The 22,225-nt window shown below is 47.6% G+C and overlaps 2 protein-coding genes across 2 annotated transcripts; one reads left to right on the forward strand and one right to left on the reverse strand.

The window, feature by feature from the left end:
• Positions 1-740: 740 nt before the first annotated feature.
• Positions 741-4,193, reverse strand: LOC123057240 (probable serine/threonine-protein kinase At1g01540). The gene is made up of 7 exons (XM_044480323.1): positions 3,349-4,193; positions 3,143-3,247; positions 2,902-3,024; positions 2,635-2,805; positions 2,386-2,515; positions 2,069-2,278; positions 741-1,282 (listed from the first exon to the last, which is right to left on the reverse strand). The coding sequence occupies exons 1-7, from the start codon at positions 4,026-4,028 to the stop codon at positions 1,148-1,150; spliced, it is 1,554 nt and encodes a 517-aa protein (XP_044336258.1). The 5' UTR covers positions 4,029-4,193; the 3' UTR covers positions 741-1,147.
• Positions 4,194-13,836: 9,643 nt separating this feature from the next.
• On the forward strand, positions 13,837-19,514 carry LOC123057251 (protein S-acyltransferase 8). Its single transcript, XM_044480327.1, has 5 exons — positions 13,837-14,122; positions 14,409-14,594; positions 14,691-14,984; positions 16,004-16,237; positions 18,776-19,514. Exons 1-5 carry the CDS (start codon positions 14,075-14,077, stop codon positions 19,292-19,294), a joined length of 1,281 nt encoding a protein of 426 aa, XP_044336262.1. The 5' UTR covers positions 13,837-14,074; the 3' UTR covers positions 19,295-19,514.
• Positions 19,515-22,225: the final 2,711 nt, after the last annotated feature.

The following is a 22,225-nucleotide window of genomic DNA, read 5'->3' on the forward strand; positions in this document are numbered from 1 at the left end:
AGCCACTGGGGTGTTCTCGCAATTGTGAAATTTGAGGTGATAGGCTGATAGCCATACTTGAGCATTCATGATTCATAAATTCGTGATATTTTTCTCCCGAATAAATAGGTAGATTCATGGTATTTTTCCAGATCCACAAATTCGTGAACATTCAAATCCCTGAACTTTTTTCAAACTCGTGAAGTTTTTTCAATCCATAAATTCGTGAACATTTATTCAAATCCGCAAAAAAAAAATGAATTTGTGAACTTTTTGCAAATTCAGCTTTTTCCAAATCCACATATTCGGGAACATTTATTCAAATGCGCGAACTTTTTTCAAATTCATGATTTTTTTTAGACACTTTTTTTGGGACGGATGGAGTACAAGTAGTGATATTAGCCACTGGGCACGTCAAATTTTGACAGGTCGTATCAATTTGGGAGCATCTTTAAAGCTATTGCAGACCAAGATATGAGCGTGAAACAGTCTGACACAAGAATAATTTACTATAGTTGCAAGTATTTCCCATTTTTAGGTAAGTATAGGATGCTTTATTTAGGAAGATGGTCAATCGGTCATGCACAGGACTAACAATTGATGTTGTGATATCGGATCATGCTTCCAAGCATGAAGAAGAAAACTACTCCCTTCGTCCTAAATATAAATTTCTTTAAAGATTCCAGTGCGGACTGCATATGAAGCAAAATGAGTGAATCTACACTCTAAAATAGTCTATACACATCCGTATGCAATCCATATTAAAATCTGTAAAAAGACTCATATTTAAAAACGGAGGCAGTAGAACTCACAGTTTTGTACACAAGAGACGAGCGAGAAACGTTCTGACACAAGAGTAAAAATCACTATACAACAGTCCGGCAAGCTATGTCAATCACAGAAGCAGGGGGTGTGCATGCAACACCTACAAAGAGCAGACAAACCAGGGGAAACTTTTCACCGAGGATATAGCTGACCTACACCCTCGACAGATCAACCAGGGCTTCCACAAAACTAGTACGAGGCAGCAGAAACGGGAGTAAGAACGACACTGACAAAAAACAAGTTACAACACTGCGTTTCCAAGCTGCCTAGAGCTGAACGCAACAGGCATTGTGATTGACAACGATCAAAAACCCTAGGACGTGCGAGCCATAGCCAACTAGCCCTACTGGAACCTGGACGGCGTGGTGGCAGCGGTGCTGCTGTTGCCATCGTAGCAGCTGCTGTGGCCTGATTCTGTCACCGGCTTCCTCGATTTCTCCAGGGGACTGCCTTGGCACGGCCGCAGAGTCCGACGGTCCTGCGAGCAGAGACGGTCAAAGAATTGTGATTTTGAGGGGGGATAAATATAATTTCAGAGTTACTAAGTCCTGGTTTCTGAAACTTTGGATGAGATGCAGAATGACGGTACGACAGCAGAAACATATATACTTCCTCCGTCTCGTAATATAATATAAAGAGCATTAAACGTTTTTATATTATGGGATAGAGGAAGTACTACATTGCATATGTCATCATACTATGTGTTCAGTGTGCTTATGCTGAAGCTGCCAAAACAGCATCGGATCAAGCCACCAAAGACTAGTTCAGGGGGGCAGTATAATTTCAATCTGATAAAAATAACCATGGCGACATGGTGATCTCGAGGTCATCTAGAGTTCTTTTTCGAGATGACAGACAGAGTAATCAACATCCCCAACGGCAGTTCAGAGAGCACAGTCAGGTAGTAACATGGTGATAACTTAACTAATCTCGAGGAATCTGCAATGAAGGCTTGGTCCAAGGTCAGACACTCAACTAGTAATCAGAGCCAGCACCCTGCTATTCTAACCCCCGATGCACCTGCCCTGTCCGTTTCTCCGGACTCCTCAGATGCAGAGGTGTCCACTTTAAAAATCATCAGGCATTTACACACCGATCGGTATAAACTGGCACACATTTTTTACGACGGCAGCCCGGCAATCGCGTGGATTCGGGCATAAGACGTGGAATTGACTTGGTTTTCCAGAAAATTTACGTTGGTACGAGCAAACGAGCGATGAGATTGACTTGATGATAAAGAGGTAGAAGAAGCGGGGAGGCTCACCTCTCGGTAGGGGAAGTCGTCGACCTCGAGCATGTGGATGGCGTGCCCCATCTTGGGCCGCTTCTGCGAGTCGGGATCCACGCACCTCAGCGCCACCAGGAGCGCCTTCTTCAGGGCCTTGGACGACGGCTTCTCCGGCAGCTTCGGGTCCAGGACAGCCTCGTAGTCCCTGTTGCTCACCATCTTCTTCAGCCACTCCACCAGATTCACCTGAAGAGTGAAGAGAGATGCACCCACAGGACACAAGCCATGGTTGAGCTGATTCTGCATTCTGCATGACAGACGAAAACAGACACATTCCGAGCTAGCCTGCCTACCTCCGTGGGAGGCCTGGCGTAGTCGACCGGGCATCTGCCGGAGATGATCTCCATGATGAGCACCCCGAAGCTGTACACGTCGCTCCTCTCGTTCAGCATGCCGGTGCTCGCGTACTCCGGCGCCACGTAGCTGCCAAAAAGAGCAGAGGAGCACAATTCAAATTCAGACACAACTCACATTTTTGGCAATGTATTACACCGATGGATGCATTTAAGGTGCCAAAAATGAAGGAAATATGGAGGTACTACCCAAACGTTCCCATGACCCTGGTGGTGACGTAGTTGCTGTCGGAGCCGAGGAGCTTGGCGAGGCCGAAGTCGGAGACCTTGGAGCTCCACCGCTTGTCCAGCAGTATGTTGCTCGACTTGATGTCCCTGTGCACCACCTTGGGCTCCAGCCCCTCGTGCAGGTACGTGATCCTGAAACCAAACCAGATCAAGATCGCCATTAACCGACCGATCAACGCCGCCGGACCCGGCCGATCAAAGACGGCGATGATAGATGAGTTCACCCACCCTTTGGCCGTGCCGAGCACGATGTCCATCCGGGCGTCCCAGGAGAGCGGGCTGACGGGCCCGACGTCGCCGTGGAGCCACTGCTCCAGGTTGCCATTGTCGACGTACTCGTACACCAGGATCCTGAGGCCACAAGCAAGTGGCGAGTGTCAAGTGTCAAGTGCTGCGTGGTAGGTGAGATTGAGAGGAGCACGTAGCTAGGCACAAAGACGGTGTCGATCCATCATCAACCGATGCGTACCGGTGCGCTCCCTCGACGCAGTAGCCCAGCAGCCGGACGAGGTTCTTGTGGCGGACGCGGCCGATCGCCTCCACCTCCACCGTGAACTCCCTCTCCGCCTGTCCCCTGCGCCGGCCAGCGACATGCGCCAAGAAACACAAAGGCAAACATGTCACGGAGCTAGCCACGCACATGCGCTCTGGTCTGCTCTGTTGGCACGCACGCACCTGTTGTTGAGAAGGTTCTTGACGGCGACCTGGCGGCCGTCGGCGAAGACGCCGAGGTAGACGATGCCGTAGCCGCCCTCGCCGACGACGCGGTCGTGGGCGAAGCCGGCGGTGGCCTCGTCCAGCTCGCGGAGCGTGTACCAGTGGCCCCACCCGAGGTGCGACACCTCGGGCCCGGGGCCCGCCCCCACGGACGACGCCGACGCCGGGTCGGACTGCACGGACCCGGCCTCCGCGTCCGCGCACGCCGCCACCATGCGCCGGTCCTTGCCGGCCTCGATGTGCACGCGCTGCGACCCGTGCGCCACGCTGCCGCACAGCGAGTCGCCGCCGTCCTTGCCGCCGCCGTCCTTGAGGTACGCGGCGCCCATCTCGAGGTAGTGGCGGAGGGAGCCCACGTGGACGGCCACCTCCTGGATCTCCTTGGACACCGGCGGGATGGTCGCGGGCGACAGCGGCGCCGGCGCCGCCTTCCCCTTGGGACGGCGCCGCCGCGCGGCCACCGCGAGGTGGACGGAGACGAGCGCGAGGAGGAGCAGGAAGGCGGCGCCGACGGCGAGGCCGACGAGCACCCACAGGCGCAGCCCCAGCACCGGCGTCCTGCGCGACAGCTCGTTGGTCAGCGGCGGCGGCGGCGGCGGCGACGCCACTGCGCGCGCGCTCCGTTCACGCCCGGCCATCTCCGCTCACGCCCGCGCTACACCCCGTCCCCTGCCAAGCTACACCCTCCTATGGCAGCCACCTCCACTAGCAGCAATGCCGGCGCTGCCGCTGCCGGTGCGACGCAGCATATAGCGGGAGGCCGCGAGCACCGAGTGTGAGCGAGTGAGACTGAGAGCACGACGAGCGGGGGCGAGAGTGTAGGTAGCTCGGGTCGGGGTCGGGGTGGACCGTGGGCGGTTTCGGTGGGCCCGGGGGGGCGCTGGGCACGGAAGGTTGTCCGTTTCTGCGCGACGGGGCCCGCTGGCAGCTGAAGCGTCGGTTAATCTGACACGGAGCTTGGTGCGGTGGTGTAACAAAAGGTCGCAAGTCAGAGGCGAAGGGATCTGGGAGTAAATAAAGTCGTGATCAACGCCTGCGATCCGGCTGCTGCGTACAGTAGCCTCTGTCTTGTCTGTACTCCTACGTCTCCTCGGCGTTGTTATCTCTCTGTGGGGTGTGTACTCGACGGACACATGCGTTTCACCGTCGGTGTCGCCGGCTCGATCCGGACCGTCGGTTGAGGAGATCGGGTGGGTGGCAAGGGGCTTGGGGGCGTACAGATTACAAAACCAGAAGCAGGGCAGTTGTTGAGGGGAATCTCTGGAGGCCCTGCTTGGCTGCATGCCTAGCTTAGGGAAAGTGTTCACTGCTTGCTTGGGTAGGGAGAAAAATGCCTCTGGTGTTTCCCATTAGCAAAAGGTTTCATTTCACTGCGGTAGCACCAAAAGTTTCACCTGTTCACCTCCTCCTTTTCTCTTCCTTCAAAAAAGGAAATTTAGCATCTTTCTAAGCTAGGAGTACTCTGCTTGTCGTTCGTCCTCTTCTGCTCCACTCTCATCTCTGCATTTCCCCTCCGGGAGGGTGTAATTAAGTCCAGTGCTGATAATCTACAGTAAGTATTCCGCTGCCGACCAATTGAATGTGTTTTCCCGTCCAAGCCGGTAAACAAAGCAAAAGTCAAAGAGAGGCATTAAGACAAGAGGACAAGCTACAGTTGTCGCACAGAGTTGACGCCCCCAGTTCAAAATGGCAGTTCGTGGCACTCCCACGGTCCCGCTTCCTGTGAAGTACTACCTCCGTTTTAAAATAGATGACTTAATTTTATAGAGTCATCTATTTTGGAACGAAAGGAGTAAAACATATCGCCAAGCATCAGCTGTGTTTACATACAATTTGCTACGTATTTAATCCACCAATAGGGAACGTGTGTGTGTGCGCATGTGACGGTGCAATGCACCGAGTAATAGCAATGGAGAACAGTTGGTGCCCTTTGTCCCATAGCCTTTTTTCTATACATACATGGAATAACCCTTTTTCCCACGCTGCAAATCATTGAGAGGCCAAAGAATAGGGAAAAAAGTACAGACGCCCTCCATTTTCTACTCATCTTATCCCCTTTTCGCCCTCGCAAAAGGGAAGAGCCCCGACCATCCATCCATGCGCCAGCCAGCAAAGCGCGACGCCGCGGCTACCGACACTTCTACCAAGGCCAAGTGAGATGAGTCACTCTGGAGGCCCGCCCGAGGTGCCCGGCTTCTTTCTGGCGTGCCATATATGCGTGACCCTCAACTGAACCCCTCACGCATCAGCCTACTCCTGGCCTGAATGGAGGTCGCGTATGTGCTGACAAGATTCAGAAGAGTTTGCAGACGACGGAGATGGGAGGCTGGCCAGCAACGAGCGGCGGCATTTGCGCAGAGCGGTCGGTTTCCAGCCTAGGCTGCGTGCGATCGACGCGTCTCTTCTCGGAGGCATCCGGCGTTGTTCCGGGCACAGATAAACTGAAATGCGTGTCGCCCCCTTCCCTACCCGGCCCAACCCAACGTGGACTACAAAAAATGTTGTTGGCTACGTAGGCATGCAGTTAGCTGAGCTTGCGGAATGAATATGTATGCATGTATCACGATTCACGATCCCTGCATGCATTTATCACCAACGTACTAGTAGGACCTTTGATCAACTGATTGATTAGATTACGGTTTTCCGTCCTTTTCGCGGCTGCAATGCAAAAGCTACGCGCGCAATCGAACCGCGACGCGCGTGCAGTCGCTGTTACTAACATGCAGGCGCGATAGATCTACGAGACGAGCAGCAGTGGCAGGAGGAGCACCAAAGATGCCGAGTAATTATGAGCAGAGGACTCACTGGACCGATCGTCTCTAGCGTCTACTTTAGTGCAACTGTGCAAGCATGCAAGCAACATGGAGCACTGCGCAGTTGGCACTTGGAAGCAGCAGCAGCCGGGCCAAAAGCGGGGAGCTGGCATGATAGGCTAGCTAGGGCTCAGCAATCGATCGATCGGCCCCCGGTTGCTTCAGGACTGCCAGTACTGCACTCCACTGGTACTCCATTGCCACTTGTCTACAGTGCAACACAGCCTAGCTGATCTGCCCTGAAGATGCCGCTCGTTTGCCATCTCTGGAAATCCGCAACCGATTAAAGATTGTTCCGTTTGCAGCTCAGGGTTTCTCCGGAGGAGTTTTGGTGATCTGCTAGCCCCAGCAGCATACTCCCTCCGTCCGAAAATACTTGTCATTAAAATGGATATATCTAGATGTATTTTAGTTCTAGATACATCCATTTTTATCTATTTTGATGACAAGTATTTCCGGACGAAGGGAGTACTAGATTAGATCCACTGCATGAACATGTGGTACGGCCATCCAGCCAGGTAAATTGCTTGGCATGAACGGCAGATGTCAACTGTTTCTTCTCTCCATCATCAAGCCGATGATGATCCGGGCCTCATGACCTACAGCAGGCAGGCAGGCAGGCAGGCCTTCAATCCGTGCCCCACTGCGCTGCAGCCGCTTAATTTGCTCATGGATTTAGTTATGACGGTCCGACCCGCGGTGGTGCCGCCACTTACCGGCGATCCCGCTCGCTCTTACGTTAACGGCGAGGCACCAAGGCGCAAGTGGAGTATCGGCCGAAGCTTCTTGCTGCTCGTCGATTTGTACGTACGCTGCCAATTTATCGGGCTGCTCCCCTCCCCCGGACCCCCCCACGGGGTAGGTGGCGTGGGTGTATGCTCCGATTTGCTTCGCTTTCTTGGCCAGGCCACGGTCGACCGATCGCGGCTGCGTACGTCCGATGGAATTGATGCTGCGGATACGGGTCGCTCTCGCGCCGCCCTGTCCCTCTGTTCTCTTCTCCCCTGCCCTTTCCTGCCGAGCAATCTTTCTCTCGATAGAGGCCTGCGCGGCGCACTGTGCGTGCGTGACAACGGCATTATTGGTCTGCTAACCGGATCCACCCGTCGCGGCGCGCTGGATGGATCGAAGGTACTTGGCCGCGCTAATCAACTCGCTGTCTTCAGAGAGCGTGATGAGACGATGAACAGTGGCGCGGAGGAATGCCCCTGGTTGCTTCCGGCGCTGTCCAACGTTGGAAACGCCGGCGAGTAGGTGTACGCACATGTCCGGCCGCGTCTCTGCAGCGAGTTAAAACCGGCGAGGAAATGTAGGTGGTCTGTCGGGGGGCGTTGGCACTTGGCGCCGGCATTGATGGTGGTGGCATTGACCGCGGGCGTGGGGGTGATCGCCGTCCTTGTCGTCGCCGTGGCCGTCTTCAATTCATCTCATCATTCCTTCCATTCTCCGCGGGCTGCGCGGCCGGGCTGGGCGCAATGGCTCGTGTGGAGGCGGGATCACGGCGAGGGGCGGAACCGGCCGGCCGGCGCACGAGGCTGCCTGCGCTGCGCGCTGGCTCCCACTTTGTCGATGTCAAATAGCTGCACAATGATTAGAACACTCACTCACTGGTGTGGTGGCAGCCAAGTGCGATGGCAGCGCTCGCGCGGCGGAGCACCGGCGAGCGACAATAGTTGTTGGGCCGGACTGGAAAAAGACAAAGCCCAGATTGTTGGGATTGGGTTGGGCTGGCGCATTTTGGAGATTAGTACTGGGCTTGCTGTCCTGGGTGCTGCCGTGGCTTTCCGAGTCTGGTCGCACCGTCGTGCGTGCGTCTCCCGGCGAACTTGACGAGGGCTCTGACCCCAACGACGGCCGACGCATATCCCTCCCGTTTCAAGCCGCCTCACTCCTGTCACTGGGTGAATCGCGGACGGCTTCATCGGACTTGATCGGGGTGGGCTAGGGTTTCTTCATGGCCGTCGCCCGTGGTAGTTTCTATCTTCAGACCAGATGGTTGCTAGATAAAAACAGGATCATCAAGAAGCCAAACAGAGATCGGGACTTATTTCCTGTTGCTTAATTCGCTAATTCGTTGCTTTATTTATAAAGCGGGGCGAAAGCCTTTTTTAGTTAATTCGCTAATTCGACCGGTCAAATGGGCACAAATGACCCCGATGTGAAACCAAGGCTGCGAGCCTGGAGCAACGTACGATTGAAGGCGAAGAATGCCGTCGCAGACTTGCAAACGATGAAGCTGGATGGGGCTTCACGGTGTTCATTTTCCTTTTCCATTTGTGTGGGAAGGCGTGATTGTTCTGCTGTGCTAGAATTGTATCAGGGTATTCTGGTGCATTTTGTTGAATATTGCAGTGTTCAATGTTTGCCCCACTTAAAAATTATAGATACTCTATTGCTGAACGTTTGAGCTATTTTTTTTGTCTGATGCATTGTTGCCGAGGTTAGGAGCGTACACATTGCCACAGTCCAAAAAATCCCACTCCCCTTAATAATACTCAGAACTTTTATTGGTTGGAGTCACTTGGAGCTGCTCTGGGCAGGTCACTCAAGAGCAGTGGACCTGACAAAAGCACCATAGTATTATCCAGATGCTGAAATTCAGTCAAATGTTCAGAAAAGAATCACTTCATCTGTTGGTTTTTGCCGGCTATTCTTGTTTGGGCTCGTTCTTCTGCATTACCACCAAGAGCCAGCTACAAAACGGAATGAGTTGCTGATTGGTGAAGGAATAGTTTCTGAAGCACTGATACGCACCTCTGTGTTTCTGGTGTGATTTATGCAGGTCATATGGAGATCGGGATACTCTGGTTGCTCTGCTGCTGAATGTTGGTGCAGTTAGTTGAGTAATTTTTACTCAGCAGGTACTGGAAGAGGTTGTTCCTTCATGCTTTTACTTGCACCACTACCACTAATGCAGTGACCAGTGATTTCAGAGACGGTCCATTTGCAGTTTGTTTTGTTCACTACACTGCCCTGTTTCATTCAAAAAATAATAATATGAACAATGCAGACATTTGAGTCCATTCGGCATTGTGGTTGCCTGCGATAATCTCGTTTGGGTGAAACATATTTATTGACATTTGAAAGTTTGCCTACGAGTTTCTTTCTGGATCAAGTTTCAAAGGAATATGTTATTTGCGTTTCCAAACACATGAGATTAGATTGTGGATATCGTGTTTTATTTAGCTTTGATTGGATTGCCAGACAAGATAACATATCCAAACTTTTTTATACGGCGGCTTTAAAACTAAGCAAAACATGAGAACTGACATCAAAAGGATGGTCTCGGAAAAAATAACTGAAGGAATGAATTTTCAGTTTTGTAATGAATCAAGGCATAATTTACCTGGAATTGTACTACATATTCTAGTACTATATGCGAACGTAGCCCAAGAGCTTGGCATCCTTTGGAGCTGAAAGCAGGCCTTGACAACTGGATGATTGACATCCACTATTGCCTGTCGCTGTCATAGCAGGTTCCCCTATGCCTCAGTTTTCAGTCTTGAACTGAAAACACATGTCTGTACTCCTACATCCCATATGACTACAAAATAGTCCTTCAAAAACTGTACCCACCAATACCCTGAAAAGACTGTATCAGTCAGTTACCAAGTAGAAATTGGTATAGAATTCTTCAAAGAAAGGTTCAGTATGGATTTCTGGAACATTAGCCTTCAGAGGTGTGTTAAGTTGAAGCTTTTACGAGTCTAGCGTATTTCATATGAACTTGGCAGCAGAGATGATTGTTCCAAAACCTTTATTCCAATTTTCAGAAAGGTGGAAGCAGAACTCATTTTCAGTTCAGGTCTACTCTTTACGTTCATGTAGTGGGTGGCTTCAGAATTCTAGGTGCCTTGAGAAGGTTCCATCTAACCTTCAGTGCTGATATTTGTTAGGGCAAATATTAAGTGATTGCAATTTAGTGTTGCAGTTGGCACGTGCAGTTATTTGAAGTGTTTGCAGCACTGAACCAAGCGATTACTTCAGCATCTATGGAGTCTTGGATGGGTTTAAACTTGAAAGACCTTGCAGTTTCTTAGTCTGATAGATTGCAGCTTTACATGTACGATGCGAGCGCTGATCGAAATGAACAGAAGTCCTTATAGTATCTCAAGCTGTTGAAGTTGGATTCCTTTTTGATGAATGAAAATGGAAAAGAAAACGAACTGATGCAATATGTTACCGTATTGCCTCGTTACACTTGATTAATTAACCAGCAGATGTTAGATTTTTGCACCGGCATGTTGCATCTGAAAAATTTATGCAAATACTTTGAAATAGTTGTTTTCGACTTTGAGCAAATTAGTGTAGCACTGAAATCTCAACTCTGACCTGTAGATTTACTGCATGTCATAGATTCTGCAAGCTGGGCACACACTCGAACCCTGTACCACCAGTCTGTCACATGATTGACAAGAGCATGTGTCTTGCCTACTGAAATTTGCATTTCTCTTTTACTTTGCCGGTGTCGTTGGTCTCAAAAGAGGGAAAAGGAGAAAGAAACCCACAAGTTAAAAGGGTTTGTTCCAGGTATTCTTCAGGTGCCCCGCACCTTTGGTTAAGATCATACTTTTGTTGGAATTGATCTCCATGTAACAAACTAAGAGAAATCAGGGAGAGACAAAGTCTCCTCACCTAACGTAAAGATGCACCACGATCGGAGGTGCCAACGTTTTGGTCCGGTCCCTTTTCCCTAGCGCTTATACATAAAAGAGAGGTATATGTCCCATGAAGGGATGACGATTACAAAAACACAGAACCTCAACTGCCGATCCTAAAGAAGCGCCAAGGGTCCAGAAGACCGTCCACCACCGCCGGCCACCAGGAGGGTAGTGCCGGCGGCGTCCAGCACTCTGCACGTCCATCTCCATGCTGCTGCTTCTTCCCCAACAAACTCCAATCCGCTGGAGGCTCACGGCAGCTCCATGGAGCCCCTGATGGTCTCTGAAAAATCACGGTTAGTTCCCAATATTCTACAGAAAGAGGTGTTTTAATCTAGAGATCAAGATCCTATTATGTTAATACTAAAGAATTATTTCTAACAACTTTCTGCCTTGTAAAGTTGTTTGATGGTACCAACAAATACTTTCTTCAAATTTGGCATACCAATCTGCTATTTCCTTTGGTCCCTTGGGCGATCCACCCCCATAATCCTGCGCCGGTGTCGATTCCGGACCACGGAAGCAAAGCAGTTTGTCATTTGATGCTGTCCAGCCCATCCTCCAGCTAATAACTCCTGCCGTTCTTGTAATCTAAGCTGCAGGAGGACAGTGCTGTGAGTGCAGAGAAAGAAGCAGAGCATATGGGTAACTGGGTAGGGAACAAGAGAGAACACCTAGGACGAACTGGCGTGCCCAGCTGAACACCGCACTGAGTTTTAGCGGTCTGCTCCCATTTGAAACTCTGAATGCGTCCGAACCAAATGCACAAGTTTCCTTTGATCACTATGCACTGCAACAAAAACATGTGGGTCTTGTGGACTGTAGCAACTGATCATTTTATTAGCAAAGCAGCTGCCCAGGTTCCATCTCAGTGCCCAGTGGTGTTTCCACCGAAAGTTTGCTGGTCCTTCCACTGCTTCCGGCACCTGAAAAGAAGCCTTTTCTTTTCCCCATATAGGATTCCAAAGCCACCGGGTTTTCTCTACTGTCATTTTACTACCCCTCTGTATGAAGACCCGTAATCTCTACAAACAGTACAAGATGTTTTTTTATTTTTCGAAAAGGACACCATGTTTTTTATACAAATGGAGTATCAGAAAACGCACCGTATTTTGATGTAGAGGGAGTACTTTTTGTAGATATTATATCCTGCGTCTGCGTGAATGATCGATCGACGAACACGCACACGTGCAGCTTAATAATAATCCGGCTCTTCCTTCTTAATCAATGAAATGACAAATCTTTTGCCTTGTTTCAAAAAAAAAATTAATCCGGCTCGTGAGCAAAATCATGCTGCCAGCCTGATGGAGGAAAGCGTCGCGCCCTAGGCGGGTAGGCTCTTCTGGTGTCTGTACTCGTGGCCCCATCCTGCGGCCCCACCTCGATGCTCCCGGTCCCAGCGCCAGCGGACAGCGGGAGGCGCCTGCTCAGCTGGCTGGGCCCGGTCCACGGCGCAACCGGAGTCCAGAAACGTAGCTGGACGGTTGACCCTCCGTGGACCCCCGGACCAACCTGGCACCGTCCGTTTCTGCTGGTCTAGACTCTGGACCCGGTGCAGGAGCCGCTCGCTGCCCGTGCTGCCCTGCCTGCCGTTTTGGTGCTGGCATGGTGGGGCCGCTAGGGATGGTTTCTTTGCACATGAGCCCCTCACACCAACTTGGAGTTCAGAGTGCATTGTGATTTTTTTTATATGGGTGGAAAATATTTGTGCATTGATAGATGGCCTGAGTTTTGTCACACTCCTCTTTCTAGATGGTGGCAAGCAATGGACAAAAGTGCGGTGAAAAATAAATGGCTTCCGCAACTGGGTAAAGTTTGACAAAAGGGTCCCACACACCAGTTGGCTTCACACAGGCCCCATGCGAGGGTGCGGTCATGTGGCTGCATGAGGCGAACTGGCGGCTGTGAGCTCGGCGTGCCCTAGTACAAACCGGTGAATGTGTGTGCCCATATATTTCCCGTTGATAAAAAGCTCAAGTGTATAATCAACGATGCGTGGAACAACCTGTGAATAGAGTGCATCTTGACACAATTATGGTGGTGAATCATACAATAGACATCCATATACGTGACGGTTTTTGGTAAATATGGTGTCCTATTTCACTAAGCATGTTTACTATTTTCAAAAGTAGATCATACTATGTCGACAGTAACAAAAGAAGAAAACTAATTAACCCATGAGAATGCCTTAGAGAAACCGCTTACCCCTCTTTTCTAGAAGTCTTGTAATATGGCCCACGCGTGCAACAAAACATGCATTGTAAACAATTATATTATGTTGGAAAGTACTCCCCTTGCCCCAACATAAGTGTCTCAAGCTTAGTACAACTTTGTACTGCAGTTAATACAAAGTTGAGACACTTATTTTGAGACGGAGGGAGTAATAAATCATGTGAGACACAATACTGATATATACATGCATGATTTTTTGGTAAGAATTAGTGTCACATTAAATAAAAGGATCCCTCCAAATCCACTCAAAGCTTTTGAGTGAGCGAAATTAAAAGGTTCTGATTTGCACGATTAAAAGAGGGAAGGATCTTAAAATAGCAGCATTTCAATGATATGCTAGTCCTTTAGAAAACTATGGAATTGAAAACTACTCCCTCCGTTTCTAAATATGGAGTAAGTCTTTCTAGAGATTCCAAGTGGCTACATACGGAACAAAATGAGTGAATCCAATCATACGGAACAAATTAAACAATTGTCACAAAAAAGGAACAAATTAAACAACATATGAGATGCACACACTAAATCCAATCATATTATTTTCTTGTAAAATTCCCAAGAAATTCTCAAGTTTTTCTTGTTGTTGTCCCACGCACTCATGAGGCTGTCGTTTCGGTGAAGCCCGGGGGGCCATCTGCAAAAGGAGCGCCCTCCCCTCCCTCGTCTTCAGTTCCGTTCCGTCTGCCAGCTCGTGTCGCCCAATTTTCTACTCTGCTCCCCCAAATTCTATTCTGAGAAAGGAAAAAGGCGGCCGTTTTACACCTCACCAGCCACCCCCACGCACAAAGGCGACGCAAGCAAGCAGCTTTCCTCGCCTCATCCCCCTCTCCCAGTTCCTCGCTCGCGCACCAACTCTTTCAAAATCCCCCCTTTCTCGCGTGCCTGCGTCGATTCCGTCCGTCGTGCTCGCCGCCGGCTCGGGGCGCGCCTGGATGAGGCGGCCCCGCTGACCGGAGCCGAATCCGCCGCGCGCCGCCGCCCATGGCGCAGCCGCAGCAGCGGGTCTACCAAGCTTGGAAAGGGAATAATGTAAAGATCCTGCCCGTCCCCCTCGCTCCGGCCTCTGCTTCCGGCCCGTGAACTGGGAGTCTTGGTCTGATGATTTCTGCCCGTTTCTTTCTCGGGGAATTCCACTCCTCGCTTTTTATTTCGGCGGTTTTATTTAGTGCCTGTATGTGTTTTATTACTGTCCCTGACACTTCCGGGCGGCGTGAACAGTAGTGCGCTTAGTGTGATTTGATGCGTTGCCGTGTGCTCAAGATGTGAAATTTTCTTGCAATGCGCGGGCGTGACATGGTTGGTTGGTTGTCTGCAGAGGTTCTTCCTCGGAGGGAGACTGATATTCGGACCCGATGCCAAGTCACTGCTCGTCTCGGTTGCGCTCATCGTGGTGCCGGTTCTCGTCTTCTGCGCCTTCATCGCGCCGCATCTTCTCCACCGGTTCTCCGGCTACAACGCAGGATACGCGATTCCTGCTGTGGCAGTGGGGTTCATGATCTATGTGAGTTCACTGCAGCGATTCCTGCAGGCAGTCATCAGTTAATCAGCGAGCATTTGGGGCACTCATCTTGTTGGTTTTTTGTTTTGTACACTGTAGGTGCTTCTGTTGCTGCTGATCACCTCGGCTCAGGATCCTGGTATTGTGCCTCGCGCATCGCATCCACCGGAGGAAGACTTTGCGTATGGCAATCCGTTGGCCGGGGAAACACCGGGCAGGCTGCAGTTTCCCCGTATAAAGGAGGTGATGGTTAATGGGATGCTTGTGAAGATAAAGTATTGCGACACCTGCATGATTTACCGGCCTCCTCGGTGCTCTCACTGTTCGATATGCAACAACTGTGTGGAGCGATTCGACCATCATTGCCCCTGGGTTGGACAATGCATTGGTCAGGTACACCATCTTCCTCACACTGAACTCTGTACTTAAAGAAACTCAAAAAGATCTTGAACCATTTACTTCCAGATGGATATGCCTTGAGCCAGAGGGAGGGAGATATTATTTCATATGGGCTTAATCAGATAGGGTACTGGGATTGGGCTATCGACAAACCCATTTGATAAAGTGAACACAACATGACATGATTAGCATGATTCATGGTGCCTAGTTACTCTAGAGCACTATATTCTGATTAATTGAGGCAAAGATGTATTGTTCTCCTCTGTTGAAGTGTCTGCCCTCCTTAGAATTGCCGTGCCTTATCAGTTGTGTGGAATTGCTTTGCTAATGTGATTTTGCTCAACTTGCCCGGTATCTTTTCTTACCTGTTCTTAATTAGTTAAGCATGAAACCGTTCTTCATCACCGTAATTGATACCACTTGAGGGACACGTTTCTGTTTGAACTTTTATAAGGCACAATGTAAATCCATAATTTGTACTTTAGTTCGGTCGCCTGATTAGGTTCATATTTGTGGGATGACCATTTTTCCATAACAGATAAGCAAATGTACCAGGTTACAGTCTAAGTACAATTTATCTTAGGATATTCCCTAATTTTCCTTTAAAAAGGTTACAAACTACTCCCTCTGTAAACTAATATAAGTACAATTTATATTAGTTTACAGAGGGAGTACCATAGAAACCAGTTAAAGAATCAGCTGGCCTGCAAGTAGATAAAGCAACTGAAAAGCCACAAAAGTAGTAAATCTCGCTACAATCATGGAGGATTACACTGATGGTAGTGTCCTCTATCTTCCACTGTCCGCACTACATTTTAGAAGCCACGCATTTGGGTGTTGTATAGGTCATGCACATGCAAGGAAGTATTGCTTTGCTAGGTGAAAAATGCATATGAAACTAAGAGATACTCAGAACCTTGTTTTTGTTGTAAATGTTACGAAATTTTGATTCAGTTTGTATATTACCACTTTTATCTCCTGATATTTTATTCTTTCACTTTTACATTGTGCAGCGCAATTACCGATACTTTTTCCTATTTGTTTCGTCCTCGACTCTTCTTTGCATTTATGTCTTTGCCATGTCGGCACTACACATCAAGTTTCTCATGGACGGAGACTATCCTACAGTATGGAAGGCTTTCAAACACTCTCCAGCTTGCTTGGTGCTTATGATATATTGTTTCATTGCTCTATGGTTTGTTGGCGGGCTCACTGGATTTCATTCGTATCTCATTAGCACTAACCAGGTTAGTTTGCTAACACGAAATTACTCTTTGTTAGTAATTTGCTTTCAACCATGAATGCAACATTTTCTTGCTTGTTTACCAGTACTCCTTAAATAATTTCTTTTCATTTATATATATTTGTTTTCAACCATGAGTACATTGAATCTGTTATATATTAAAAATACATGATGGTCTAACCAGAAAAGATAGACAGGCTGGAAAATCTCACGAAAAAGCAAATCTCTAGCAGTTAATTTAGTGGATCTTCTTTTAATCAACGAAGTATAACCATTAGATCTTTGTAACTGCACCTAAATCCAATGACTGGGTGACCCATATTATGACAGATGTACCAACTCAAACACAACATGTTTTGATATATTACATAACCTTCATATTTTGTATCTTCCGTATTTATCTCTCCAGTCATCCGATATGCACGCTTGCACATATCATAATATGTTTTCTTTAGTCTTAGCAAAATTAATTCCTTCCCCTTTAGCTGTTCCTATGCATATGCACCTACACATAATCCGACACGTTTTGTTTTTAATAGTCACACAGTCACACGCTATTTATCGCTTTATTAGGGTGCACGACTCAAAGACAACCTCATCAATTACTACCTAAGTATGACCAAAGTGAACATGAACATCCAGGAAATAAAGGCACAAGCCTGATTCATGTGTGCCTTGACTAATCCAACCAACTTGCACATCATATATCCGTATGTAAAACTTCTAAGAAATCCATATGCCTCATCCACGTACGTACGATGAGACCTTTATTCTGTGTACAGTATGAAGTATAAGAAGAGATCATGGCCAAAGTCCAAACTCCAACTACATGCAGAGGATCTGCACATGATGTAGCCTGTGCAAGTGCAGTTGCAGTCACCATTGATGTGGCGCCTAAATCTATCTGCCACAGTTGAATTTCTCCTCCATTGCAAATTTGCTATGATGATAATCATGCATGGCCCTAATTGTGTGAATTCTAACTCTTCAGCCAATTCCAGTATGGCAATTGTAAATATCAAGTTTGTTAGCAAGAGGAAAAATGAAATTAGGTTGGTTGGTCTAGAAACTTGATGCATAATTACGATTTTCATAATATTAGTTATAACACGCAATTTACATCAAATCAAGCAAGTGAAACGGGAAGAATATAAGTGTCTCCCATCACATTTAGTTTGACCTACGATGAATTTTAAAGTTTGGTTGGCGCAAGCGGCAGAGGAAAAGATTTGCTTGCGTACCCGGAAACGTGAAACAGGAGAGCATTCGGGAAAGTGTCTGTCCGCAAAGAGACTAAGGGATTTTTTTTATTTATAGCGCTTAATACGAGGTTAGAAAACTGCATGCCAAGTAGTCCTATAGTAGCAAAAATAATCACAAATCGCATATAGAGGAGGCAATTTAATTGGACGAGCAGGTGTTCTCCATCATGCGTAATTGGTCATGTGATGAACTTTAAAGATTGGTTGGCACAAGTGGTGGTGGAAAGTTTGGTCGGCACATGCAAAGACGTGAAATGGTGGAGCATTCTAGGAAAAACTTTCTCTGTCAGCCAAGAGAAGGGGAGGATATTCTATTTAAAAAATATGTAGCTCTATACTAGATGAAAGGAATATTGCACGCTAAGCACCATATAAGAAAAAGTAAGTTTCAGAAACGCCAAGTACAAAATGTACTGGCAGAGAAAGACAAACCACAACATGTACACAAATTAAAACCGTGGGCAGCCATGGTTTGTGCCATCGATTTGATGACTGAAGATCGATGCAACAAAAATCGAAGGGTATGCGACTATCACTAAAGGAAAAATATACTTTTTGTCACAAAAGCTTGGCATCAATCCTAGGATGTCATTCCTGATGAGCAGAGGATACACCCACCTCCACTTATCACTCAAAAGACATTTGGTTGTCCAGTGATAGCAAATTAGCTATGCATACACAATAGAAAAGTGTACTATGATATCTTTATCTAGTTGACATTTTTCTCGGAGTTGAAGCAACACACTTTTACATGGCTACATAAAACAATATGGATAGCTCGATTCATTTACAGCCTAACACGGATTGTATATTTAGATCTCAGTCAGTAATACGGAAAATTGTGCAATTCAACTATGTTAGCTGTTGAGTTTTTTTTTCTGGGGAAGATAAGAGTTTATCTACCAAGTCCTATGAATTATGCAAAATAGCTACCAATTCATCTGCCTATCTGTTTGTGTACAGTTGATCGAGAACTGATAAAGTCAAAACTTGCAATGCTAGTGCAATATCAGGAAAGAATTTAAAAATGCTGTAGCATGGTTGTTCCTAGCAAGTGTATCTACTATCTAGTGAGAAAAATCAATTATTATCATCAGGCCACACTTTAGTCTTACCAGCAGGTCTGGATGAAGCTGTATGGTGGAAAGGAACAAAATTACAGTTGTGTGTCCTCAACTACTAGTAGATTGACCTAATGTCGTATGCTCAAGGCCTCTTCTGCATGTAGAACTTGTTGAAGTTACAGTGCATGACTCTGATATGATGTTTTGCTTTTCCAGACGACATACGAGAATTTTCGGTACAGAGCAGACAGCAGGCCCAACGTCTATGACCGAGGATGTCTGAATAACTTCCTAGAAGTCCTGTGCAGCAAGGGGAAGCCTTCTAAGCACAGGTTCCGAGCCTATGTTCAAGAGGAGGTACGCGCTCCAGTAGTTAACTTCGGTAGGCAGATGGAGGAGGAACCGGCTGGCGGCCCTCGCGCAAAGGTAGAAGACGATCTTGAGATTGGCAGCGATCTCCTGAAGATCTCTCGGCGGCGCAACTATGAGGATGTTGACGTCGAAATGGGGAACCAGGACGACGGTGAGACGGAAGGCACCGGCGGCCCCAAACTGGCGGCGGGTTCGGGGTCGCAGATTCCTGCGGTCGGGAGCGAGGTGCGGGTGCGGCACTCGAGCTGGGACCGGAGAAGTGGGAACTGGGACATGTCGTCGGACATGATTGGAAGGAGCGCATCGGATGTGCTTGGAAGAAGCGCTTCCCTCACCGAGGCTGGGCCGCGGTCTCAAAGATAACTCACTAGTAGCTGAAAATGTGTGAATTCTTCTGAACTTTGTGTTGGCGGGCTGGGTTCTGCGATTGTTTACTGACGGTGACACACCGGGAGAAGGGAGAGGAACGATGACCGTGACCCGTTTTGACTTTTGACTGCCATGTTTTGGTATCTTGGATCGTGTTTTATGTATGGACAGTTGTTGTGGTCGAAGGGTTTAGTGGTAATGTCGGTCTTTTTTGCGCCGGTGTTGTCGTCTGACAGTGTTCGATGCCATTCTTTGTGTAAATTACTGATGCGGGATACTCATCCACCTGTAATTCCTCACCGGCTCTTCCTTGGAAATGTCTCTAGTTTAGCTTGCATCTCAACTTAATAAGTTCTTGTCGCGCCTTTCCCGTTCCATTCTTCTGATGAACAAGGAGATATCAAATTTAGTTTGCGTGTTGACATCATCTATTTGTTTGCAAGCAGACGTAAAACTCTTTGTGTTCTTCCGGAATTGACCGTTCGAACTTCGAAGGTTGGCAGTTGCTTTGTTTTGAGTGGAACTGCATTGAGCATCTTTTTTGTTGGTTTCTTGGGTTCTCTGACTGCTGCAAAGGGCGGACTTGAACCGGAGGACCGGAGCACGGTGAAGCCGGCCTGATAGTGACAAACCAGAAGACATCAGGATCCCAGGTCCATTTTTCGGACCAGAGACCGGGAAGAGGAAGATGCTTTTGGCTTTTGCAGCTTCAAACTTAAGAGCTTTGCGTGCAACTCATAAGACATGGGAAAGTCAGTCCTACTAATCATTTGTACTACTACATAGACATCGAAAATGACTGCCACGATCCCAGATATTTTTTTATCCAAGTCTACTCGACGGTCGTCGGATGGTAACTCTACTGCTTTGTTTGATCGTGGACCAAAACTGGCGATCCGTTTGCCTGACTGAACCTGGCCGGTGTCTGTGCGCTGGTACGCTCCAAGAGCCTACTGAAATTGAATGGCTGCGCGACCACCTTTATACTGTTTGGTCAATGAAAATGAAATGCTTGCGCCTATCCGTTTGTGTTTGTTCTTTTGCATCGCTTCCCTTCAATTCCTTCTTCTTTGCCTTGCCGTGTCAGCTCAATGAAGTGGTCCATATGCTGATTCAGCAAGCCAAGCGTTGAGTTGTTTTTTTTCCGAAAAGGTGGTTATCTCCCGACCTTTGCATCAGAGTGATGCATACGGCCATCTTATTAATAAACAAAAGGTCCAACAAAATCTCCAAGTCTAAAAAAAATGAAAAAATCCTCACAAAGAGCAATAACACATAAAAATAGGATAGCCACAACCGGCAGGCAAAAATAGACAGGAAACTAAACACCTATCCTATTGCATGACCGCCATTCAAACCGGTTGAAAATAGTCCGTGCTACCCTCTCTCACCGGATAGACCCAGTAACCATACGCTCCCTGGCATCTGTCGGAGTGAGTAGCGACTACATACGGAGCAGTGCAGTGGCCCAAAAAATAACCTGCAAGAAATGAGTATGTGTTGTTCTTTAAAAACTAAATCATTCCCGCAGTTTCATATTGCCCATAATAAAGCACATACTCCTACTCGAATATGTCTCGCCGTTTCTGACTCTATTGCATCTAGCCATGTCACAAATAACGTGTGGATGATATTCGGAGAAGTAATGTTAAATGCTATGTGGACAGACCGCCATAATTTTTTTTGCCATTGGACAGTCAAAAAAAAGGTGTTTGATAGATTCATCATGATCACAGAAACTATATCTTCTAGATCCTGTTGAGTTGGTATTCAAAGTTTTTTGAATAACCTTGTTGTCTGGAACTCTCCAATCTCCAGTCGACATGGTGTAGGTAAAGAACAAAAAAAGTTGATAATTAGTGGCACTGAAGTTCGTCGTGTATTAGAGCATTCACATTCCAACGTCCATAATTAGACACTAAAATGAACATATGAGTTTTCTTTTTCCATTCATCTCTCTTAGTGTTTTTTACCCGCATCTTAACATTGCCGTAGATGCTAAGGTGTCTTTTTCTTTTTGAAAAAAAAGATCCAAAACTATCACAAAATTCACCAGAAGTACACCCCAAACATAAAAGAAATCATCAAGATCTTTGAACCACTGAACAATCACTACCGTCGTCAAAACGAGTTGTCGACGCGCCACTCCCCTACTCAAGCCAGCTTGACTTGTCGATGATAACCGAAAAGTCTTTATGCACGTGTCCCTAAGGACCACCGCCCTGGAGCCATAGTCATCGTTGTTGTACTCTTGATTCAATCCGAAGCGCTTGACGACATGCCATCGTCACGAACACATGACGAGAACTTTGCCGTCCCAAGGATCGAAATCCGAAAGACCAGCTTGAAAATGAGACGCCGCCATCCGCCTGAACGCCGCCCCTTCGAGGAAAAAAAATCCTAACTTAAACTGCCAGTGGAAGGCAAGGCACCGAGATTCTCCTCCTTACCACCGTTCATTGAAGCGGCAGGCAAAGGGGAGGAGAATCCACAGCTTTCTAGTGAAGCCGGGAGAGGAGAGTTCTGCTGCCGCTGCCATTTTCGTGAGAGCAGAGATGCTGAAACATTATCCCTTTGAGCATCTGCATCCCTATGTGCGAAGCGGACTCTAGAAGTGATAGTAATCACCTAGCACCGGTGCTAAGGGGCGTGATAATAGATTTAAACAGTTTAGCTCGCTGTTAAGCTAAATAAAACATACTTTTTTGATTGTCACAGCCCTTAGCACCTATTGATGGTGCAATGTATATGGCTAAAAAAGTTAAAGAGAGATAAATGAGGAGAGAAAACTGATTTATGCACTTTAAAATCTACTCCTTCCGTTTGAAAAAACTTCTTTCAAATTTATTTCTCAAATAGATGTATCTAGTACTAACTTGATGCTAGATACAACCATTTAAAGGACAAATTTTTTCGGACAGAAGG

Source organism: Triticum aestivum, chromosome 1A, assembly GCF_018294505.1.
Source record: "Triticum aestivum cultivar Chinese Spring chromosome 1A, IWGSC CS RefSeq v2.1, whole genome shotgun sequence".
Taxonomy (NCBI): Eukaryota; Viridiplantae; Streptophyta; class Magnoliopsida; order Poales; family Poaceae; genus Triticum; species Triticum aestivum.

Coding starts and splice junctions, on each gene's coding strand:
- LOC123057240 (XM_044480323.1), bottom strand. CDS start 4,028: ATGGCCGGGCGTGAACGGAGCGCGCGCGCAGTGGCGTCGCCGCCGCCG. Junction 3,248..3,348: donor AAGAACCTTCTCAACAACAG/GTGCGTGCGTGC, acceptor TGGCCGGCGCAG/GGGACAGGCGGAGAGGGAGT. Junction 2,279..2,385: donor ACGCCAGGCCTCCCACGGAG/GTAGGCAGGCTA, acceptor TTCACTCTTCAG/GTGAATCTGGTGGAGTGGCT.
- LOC123057251 (XM_044480327.1), top strand. CDS start 14,075: ATGGCGCAGCCGCAGCAGCGGGTCTACCAAGCTTGGAAAGGGAATAAT. Junction 14,985..16,003: donor TTGGACAATGCATTGGTCAG/GTACACCATCTT, acceptor TACATTGTGCAG/CGCAATTACCGATACTTTTT. Junction 16,238..18,775: donor ATCTCATTAGCACTAACCAG/GTTAGTTTGCTA, acceptor TTGCTTTTCCAG/ACGACATACGAGAATTTTCG.